This window comes from Vigna unguiculata, chromosome 3 (genome assembly GCF_004118075.2).
Source record: "Vigna unguiculata cultivar IT97K-499-35 chromosome 3, ASM411807v1, whole genome shotgun sequence".
In the NCBI taxonomy this organism is placed as follows: domain Eukaryota; kingdom Viridiplantae; phylum Streptophyta; class Magnoliopsida; order Fabales; family Fabaceae; genus Vigna; species Vigna unguiculata.
Window position 1 is genome coordinate 12918256 of NC_040281.1, and position 9002 is coordinate 12927257.

General features: G+C 32.7%; 1 protein-coding gene across 1 annotated transcript; it reads right to left on the reverse strand.

Annotated features, from left to right (window-relative positions):
* Positions 1–858: 858 nt before the first annotated feature.
* On the reverse strand, positions 859–4423 carry LOC114176395. Its single transcript, XM_028061437.1, has 4 exons — positions 4088–4423; positions 3853–3985; positions 1882–2056; positions 859–1329 (listed from the first exon to the last, which is right to left on the reverse strand). The coding sequence occupies exons 1-4, from the start codon at positions 4301–4303 to the stop codon at positions 1110–1112; spliced, it is 744 nt and encodes a 247-aa protein (XP_027917238.1). The 5' UTR covers positions 4304–4423; the 3' UTR covers positions 859–1109.
* Positions 4424–9002: the final 4579 nt, after the last annotated feature.

The following is a 9002-nucleotide window of genomic DNA, read 5'->3' on the forward strand; positions in this document are numbered from 1 at the left end:
AGGCTAAATTAAAACTTTGATCTCTCTTTAATTTTTATTGGATTTTGGTATTTGAAAACAGTAATAATTAATTTCTTATACTAAAAATATAATACTCAAAAAATAACGATCTAAAACTTACCCAATGAAATTTACATGATTTTATTTCAATAAAATTGATAAGTTCATAATATTAAATTTAGTATTTCTTTAATGAAACTCTAAATTTGTTTTCGACATTCATCACTCCTTAAATCCTTCTCAAATCCTATATTTTCTCATGTGGAATTTGTCATTGCAAATAAATAACAACACATAAAAGCAAATAGAATAAGTTAAAGATAATTTAAAACTTATAAATTTTAAATAAAAAGAGAATATATTAAAAATTCAGTTCAGAAAATATCCACATAACTTTCCCAATTCATACAATCAACATCTAAATATAAATATTCTCATAGCTCATTCGTATATCCAATAACTATAGACACAACTTCAAGATTGGTGTATTAACTGGTTCTCATTACTCAATCACTTTTGTCTCTCTAAAGCTATAGTCATGACATGTTCAGACTTATAAGAACCTATAAAGCATAATGGAGTAAATTCTATATCTAACCCTTTTAGTTTTAATCAAATCAACCTAAACTTACCCCTTAAATTATAACTCTTCCTCGTATCGTATACAACATGACCAAACATGCAAGAATCAACACTAAACATGCTCCATAATTTTACTCTATTCTAAACAAAGTAAGAATTTGAATATTTGATGAAGAATAAAAGACCATTGGTCTGTCTTCCATATATTTTAAAAGACTATTTTAACATCTCTTAACTACTAAAAAATTATCTCAAATATGTTTTAACGGCTTTTTCTTTAAACTCTTTGAACATGCCCTAAAATTTATATTTCCGAAGAATAATTCTTGGTTGCAATACACTGACTTGGTTCTATTCAACAGAGCCAGAAGAGATCTCTCTCTTACCGAACAAAAATCTGACTTAAGCTACAAACGTTGGCGTTGTTAACATCGAAATTTGTGAACTTAAAAATCATAGTCCTAACCACATAAAATTATATATACCAGGTAACTGGTAACCTAACTTACAATGAAACAAAGATAAGGCTAATCAAACTGTTGCCGAAGTTGCATCTCTGTTTCACTTTTCCAGGTCGCATGGGATGATTGGCCCTTCATTCTTTTAGATTTTTCTTTATCTTTGACAGTTGATCCTTTCTTCTTGGACTCTGTGCTGCTATCATTTGGAGGGCGATCACCACATACAGGGCACACCATTCCACGAGCACTGGAGAAGGTCTTGGGAATCCCACACTGCAAGCACATTCTACACACAATATTTCCAAGTTATTACTATTATCTATTTGAAACATCATGGCATTTACTTGTTTTCCAAGATAATACTCATGCACCTGTTGAATTCAGAGGAAGATAGAACTGCATAATATTTTACAGAAACGGCAATGCTTCATTCTGCACATCATCCATATATATATATATATATATATATATATATATATACACACACACTACTTGAATGTTGATAGACATAATGAGGATACTTTTACCGCTCTGAGTTAATTTGCTTTTGAAATTACATACCTGTATCGCTAGCGTTGGCACAACGATATAAAATTTCAAAAGCAAATTAACCCAGGTTAATAAAAAACCTTAGTGGAGACTATTTCCTAGGACATAGACTAATATTAAAAGGGTGCAATGAAACTAAACTATACACCATCAAGTGATATACATGAACGCTATATCCAAAATGCATTCAGTGTTATTATTTTTAACAACTAACTTAACTTATAAAGGGGCTTTATGAACAGACTACGGACAGAACTACTTACTTACTAACGAATAGTGCAAAGCATACCTTAAAAGCTCTGCAGCATCTTCAGCATTAGGATTTGTTGCAGTTGGCACCCGCTTGACTCCTTCTGATGTGGCAGAGGTAGCTGATGTTGGTGGTTGTTGGCTACCACCATCGATGTCACTTCTTACTCGCTCATGAATTCCAATTAGTTGAGGTTTTGCCTCTACTACCGCACCTATATGAAATATATTATAAATATTATACTCAACAAGTTTCAAATGAATGGGAATGTACTCGCAAAAGGCAAAGAATTAAGAGAGGATTCTTCACATTATTTTACAAACTACCAGCTGAGTTAACACACCCCAGCACCGTAACAATCCTTAAGACAAACTATTTTAACTGACCATTATATGTTTTTCCTGGTAAAAGTGCACGCAACTGAAGCAACAAAACCCAGAAGCATTTAAATAGGGATAGAGCCTTTTAAACTTGATTGACAGTCAAGAAATCTATTTATTCAGCTTTCTTTTAAAAATAAAGCAGAATCAGAAACATTTCTATCTTCGTGAGTGCTTCTCAAAGAACAATTTATCCATGAAAAGGTCTTACAAGATATTTTCTTAAAAAACAAATCACGAAGGAACAGAGGGAAAAAAACTTGGCGAACCAAATTCCTAAGCAGTTGGCGCTAGTTTTAATTTTTTAGTCTCAAGCAAACTATTGGTAGAAGGCTCAACACTCAATTTTTTGCAGGGGGGTCGGCACATTATAAGAAGTTGAAAATACAAAGTTTTTAGTACAAGAGAAAGTACATATCACTGTATATAAATAAAAAAAAAAAAAAAAAGAAACGTAACAGTCATGCAATGTTTAATTTTTAAGCATTTTGCAGGATAAACATCAAGCTTTCGCACACTCTCCATGAGCACAAAACAGAAAGCCCTATTTTACATCTGTTAAGTTGATGTTCTGATAATCATTACCTATCTTATACAATAACTCCATGAGTAACATACATAAAACTTTTAGTATCAAAAATGATTTATTCATTTTTATTCCAGTACCATTCATGATGAAAATCTCACAAGAGGACACCAATCAATTATGTTAAAAATCAACAGCTTTTACGTTACTGACTTGACTTGTATTGTTGTGTGACTTCCGGGGTGATCAATCGTAGTGCCAGTCAACAAAGTTAAATCCACATGATAAACTATGGTACACAGGAAAGCCATATCAACAATTGACATGCATGACCACAATAAACCGGAGGACACCCCTTCTTATTGTTAATCCAATCCAAAAACAGGCCAAGCAACTGAACTTAAACAAGTAACAAAATAATAACATGACAAACCAGGAAAAATGTCTGCAATCAAATTTAAATAGTCACGTCAATTTCATTGAATACTCTTTCTAGTTGTACAGTATAAATTGCAAAGTCTAAATTATATGTAAGAAAACAACCCAAAAAATCAGTGTTAGCACCCCCCGAATACCAATTTTATAACATTGACAAAGGAAAGATTTAGACCTGTAGCTATCTCAAATTCAAAGGGAATCCTCAGTTTGCTTAACCACAACATAGCATGCCCTTTTACAGCATAGGAGGCCACAAGCTTAGCTTAAATATCTTGTCTTGGTCTAAAAATTATAAGTCCCAACAGGAAGCTTTTATTTACATTTTTATTTCTTATTTTCAGTTTCTGTTTTCAGTTTTTAATCATCAAAATGCCACCAGTTTTCAGTTTTCAAACTGTTTTCTGTACAAAAGTTCAATAACAGAACACATGGAAAACAAAGCAACATTTTGATAATTAAAAACAAGAAGTAATAGTACAAGTAAACCCCCTTATTTTCTTCTACTTAAAATATTTTCAATACTAAAGGAAAAATAACAAAAGGACAAAGGTTCTACTTCTAGCCTGTTAAATCTCCTCTACTCCACCATTAACTAAACAAAATAAAACAAATAATTAAATAAAAGTGCCAAGAAAAAGAAAAAGAAAATTGTGAAGAAAATAATACCAGTGGGTAAATCTTTCTTGTCATTGCGGCGCCTCCGATTGCCTTGCCTCCCTTGTTGCTCATCACCGTCTCTCGAAGGGTTGCTGTTATACTCGTCCACGCTGTTGTTCAGAAATTGGGGCGGTCCTGCAATCTCCGTTACGAAGCAGCAACAACAACAACAAAATCAGATTCAACAACGGAGGGAAAATTTTGAGAATTGAAAAGGGGATAAGAGCCACGGAAAGTTAGTTACTTCAGAGAAAGCGTCGAACGCAGAAGGAAGACCGGAGGCAGAAGGAGGGTTAGGAAGGTGGTCGAATATGGATCTGTCGCCGAGAGAAGGGTGGCCGACGGCAGCGGCGGGGGCGGGGGCATCGTCGTCGGAATGTTCGAGGTCGGAATTGTTGGTTTGGTCTTGGTCTGGTTCGTCTTCGGCAGAAGAATAACCTTGAATAAGGGACAAGCTCATTGTGTATGTGGGTGTGTTTGACTTAACCCTACTCTGTTACTTCTTAGTTTGTTCTCACTGGGTCCAATCCAAAGCATAGATCATGGACATGGCTATATTCGGAGTCTGGGATTTGCCATTTGTGATTTATTTATTTTTCAAGCATGAATGCAGGGTCCCTATGCTCATACGAAACAAAAGGATTTTTTTTTTAAATAAAAATTGTGTGTTGGATAAAAAATTATAGGTTTAATTAGTCGAATGTACCACTTCTTATTTCATGTTCAGTTTGGTCTCTATTTTTTAAAAAATTTTAATTATGTTCTAACTCTCAAAAAAACTCATCAATTAGGATATTTTCAAAAAAGAAATTATTAAAATCATGAGTTAGTCTCTCAACTTTTTCATTTTTCTAAATTTTTAAAATTTTTCTTTTCATTTTTTTACTTATTTTTTTAATTTTGTTGTCACGTCGCAGGTTTCTGGTGACACATAACACTGATAATGTCACGTGACAAGGTATTGACACATTTGAGTATCATTATCAAAAGTTATTGTTTTAATTTCAATTTAGTCCTTAAATATATCTATTTGTTTCAATTTAGCTCTCATATATATCTATTTGTTTCAATTTAGTCTCCACATACGTCTTTTTGATTCAATTTAGTTTCATTTCTTTTTTCAAATAGAGAAATATTGTCTCTCTCTTATGAGTATAACATCAATATAAGTAATAAATTCAGTCTCAAATTTAAGAAAGAGACAATATTGCATTATTTTAAAGAAAAAAAAATGAGTATAACATTTATATAAATAATAAGTTTGGTTTCAAATTTTAAATTTAAAAAAGAGACAATATTGTTCTATGTTGAAAATGACGTTATAACATTATATATATTTTAATTGTTAACCCATATTTTATTATTTATGACTTTTACAACTAAATTTTAATATAAATATCAATACTTAATTTTGTAAGTCATTTTTAATAACAAATATCAATATAACATTTATATAAATAATAAATTTCGTATTTAGAGAAACAATATTTCTCTATTTTGAAAAAAAAAACAACTAAATTAAATCAAAAGAATATATGTGAGGACTAAATTGAAACAAATAGACATACGTAAGTACTAAATTGAAATCAAGACAATGACACTCTTAGTAGTGACACTAACATGTGGTAGTACCTTGCTACCTGCCACGTGACACCGAAAGTGTCACGTGTTACATTAAGATGACAAAAAAATAAAATAAAAAATTGGAAAAAAATTTTATAAAAATTTTATGAAAATAAAAGAAAAATGAAAAAATTTAAAGACTAACACGTGGGACACGATATGTTAATCAATTTTTTCTAAAATGACTTATTTGAGACATTTTTTTAAAAATTGGAACATAATTGAATTTTTTTTAAAAACGGAGACCATACGGAAATATCTGATCGAAAGTGTGTGCCATCGATTAATTAAGTAAAATTATATAAGGAAAAGATATTAAATTGAAAGACGAGAAATAATTTTGTCAAATACACATTAATTCTTTTGTTAGTTATACATATTTGTTTAATGACTTGTATTTTCTTTTATGAAAACTAACTATTATCATAATAGATCAGTGAAAACATAGCGTAACTTTTATGTATGATAATACAAAATAATAATATATAATTTTATTTGTAATTTTATTGTAAATAATTTTTATTTATTTTGCAAATAATTTTTTTATTTAAAATAATTATTTTAATTTAAAAAATAGATAAATAGAAAAATGTTAAAAAACAGTTAAATTTAAAAAAGAAATCACTTAAACAATAAAATTGATAAAACAAATTAAAAAAAAAACATTACTTAAAAGATAAAATATAAAATAAAATATGGACACTAAATAAAAAATCTTTTAATAATGAAAGGGCTGTTGGTTTTCTATATTTTGAAAGTTGATATATATATATATATATATATATATATATATATATATATATATATATATATATATATATATATATAATTTTTGTAAAATTGATATTAAAAAAATTAAGTACTCGTTATTTTTGTTAAGTTGTTTAATTATTTTTGTATAAGAAGAAGTTATTCAATTATTTATTTTATTAAATAAATAAATAATATTCTTATTTATTAAACATGAAATTATCAAACCAAAAGATTATATACAACGGAATAGATATCGAAGATAGTTATTAAAAATGCAAGCAAAGGATGAGACTTGACTTTGGACCGCGAAAGAATTTGACTATGAAAGGGCGTGTTAGTGAATTTTTGTTAAGATCATTATTTTTTTTATTACGTTTCTAATTTTTTAAAAGAAGTATTGTAAGGTCCATTTTTTGTTATGTCCCCTTTTCTTAGGGCTGCCCCTAACTATTGGGCATTAAGGCTGACTCAAAAAGGGAAAACAGACCTAATCTGCCACAAACCCTAACCTATGCTTACTTTCGTAAAAACAGAAACCACACCTCCTTGAATTGTTGCGGCCGTCCTCTGCTAGGGTTCCAAAGTTCCCTTAGATTCACGTTTGGCTTGACTTTGGTTCTGCTCACGTAAGTATCTTTTAATCCCTCCCGCCATTTCTAGTATAGTTTTTGTGGTCACAGTTGGAAGCCTTGTGATAACTCGTTTCTGTCCGCTGTTTCCAGTTTGCGAGTCTGGTTCTAGAGCTGTTGTGCCCTGTGGTTCAGTGTTGAAGTCCCGTACGAATCCCATTCCAGGTAAGGGAAGCTAGAACCCTCCTAATTGTTTGGGGTAATCGTGATTGTTTGGTGTTGGTTTCGTGATTGATTGAGTTTTGCCTGCTGTTATGGATGTATGATATGGTGGGATCATTGTTTGGGTATGCCTATGTGTCTGCTGTGGGTGAAAACAGTGGCGAGCACTGATAAACTCGCCCAAGCGAGCTGGTCTCGCCTAGGCGAGATTAACAGAGGCTCGCCTAGGTGAGATTAACAGAGGCTCGCCTAAGTTATTTTCCACGAGTGGTCGCCCAGGCGACCCGCTGCATTTAATTGAGCGAGCGAACGTCTCGCTTAGGCGAGAAGAGTCTCGCTTGAGCGAGAACGCGTGCAAGGCCACTATACTGGAAGTCGAGCTCTCGCCTAGGCGAAGGGAGCTCGCCTGAGCGAGGGTCCTCCTCGCCTGAGCGAGGGTCTTCTGTCTGAGGAGAAGCTGGGCGAGAAGGTGGCTGGCCTTGATGTTTTCCTTGATCTCAAATGTTGATAATATGCTTGTATGGGTATTATCTTTAAGATTATGAACTGAATGACCTTTATGAATGGGATGGTGTATGAGTTGTGATTTGTGAGTTTTAACATGGTGTGAGTATGATAATTGTATGAGATGATTCATGGAATTGAAATGATGAGTTTGGTATGAGTTAGACATGAGACATGAAAGGGTTGGTATCAATATGGCATGGTAATGATATGAGATGGAGTTCCATATTCAGGGTTCGAGAATAATGAGTTGGTATGGTTCGACTGGGAATACGAAAGAGGTGAATTATGAGAAACTGAATGTGATGTATATATATATATATGTGTGTGTGTGTGTGTGTATGCATGCTGAATCCGTTTGATTGATTAAGAATGTTTGGTCCGTGTCAGTGCGTAATTCCTTGGGATCTCTAGGTGAGATTCTCAGGGTCGTGCTTCAGTGGTCGGTACGTAATCCCATGGCCCCTGTTAGTGGGTGTCCATGCTGGTGCCCCATCTGTATAACTAGGTAAGGATTCAAGGTAAGGTTGCATCCTAACACTCTAAGGAGTCAGTTAGTCTCACCTAGAGCAGACTAATTCCTGTGGTGAGAGTAGCAGGAGGCATGAAATTCATTAAGGGCTAACCTTGTGGTGAGGGAAAATTGATTCATTGTAACATTTGTAACACATAGCTCGGGAGTGAGCAGCTCGGGGGTGAGCAGAGGTATCAACCACAAGTGCAAACATCCACTGAATCCGACCAGGTTATATGTAACCGGATGAGTCGAGTCGAGTCTTAGTGTATTGTTTGAAAGGTCGTAACATGCTTGTATGATGTATGTATAAAGGACTGTGAATATGTATCTGTTTTCATTGATGAAATGGTTTTTGGCTCTAGCTTACCCTTTGCTTGTTTGATTGTCTTGTGTGTGGTACTTCTTTTTTGCGATGATCATCAATTTATTGATGTGAGCAGAAGCGAGAGGTTCTCGCAGTCAACAGGAGAACGGTGACTCCGCTGCGTAGCCCACTTGGGCTAGATCCTGATTTATGATCTTTCAAAAGGGCCACGACCCATGTAGCTTTGTCTTTTAAATTTGCATTTGGATTACTGTAAAATATTTGTAACTGTTTCTCTTGACACCGTTTTGCGTTCTGGTTGGTTGTATGGAGTTGCTTTTAAACTCTGGGACTGCGTTAAGATATTATCCAAAGGTGATGCTTCTTTTAATTACACTATTAATTAAATGGAATGTTACAAGTATCGATTGGTTTAGGTTAATATATGGTTTTTGTTAGTTAGATTGACAATGTACCTTTTTATTAAATTTACAACTCGTTTTATAAAACATAAAATAAATCGTAAAATGCATACTTTTAAGACATATTTTACTTTTTAGTAAGTATATTTAGTATTTAGTGTAAGATATTGATAAAAAGTTTATACAACAACACATGTTAGTGTTACTAAACAATTAAATATTATTTATATTATCTAATAATAATT

What these genes read in the sequence shown, in the direction of transcription:
- LOC114176395 (XM_028061437.1), bottom strand. Translation starts at nt 4,303, where the DNA reads ATGAGCTTGTCCCTTATTCAAGGTTATTCTTCTGCCGAAGACGAACCA. An exon ending in CGTTCGACGCTTTCTCTGAA is followed by an intron (nt 3,986 to 4,087) that starts GTAACTAACTTT and finishes TTCGTAACGGAG; the next exon opens with ATTGCAGGACCGCCCCAATT. An exon ending in GATGCTGCAGAGCTTTTAAG is followed by an intron (nt 1,330 to 1,881) that starts GTATGCTTTGCA and finishes TATTGTGTGTAG; the next exon opens with AATGTGCTTGCAGTGTGGGA.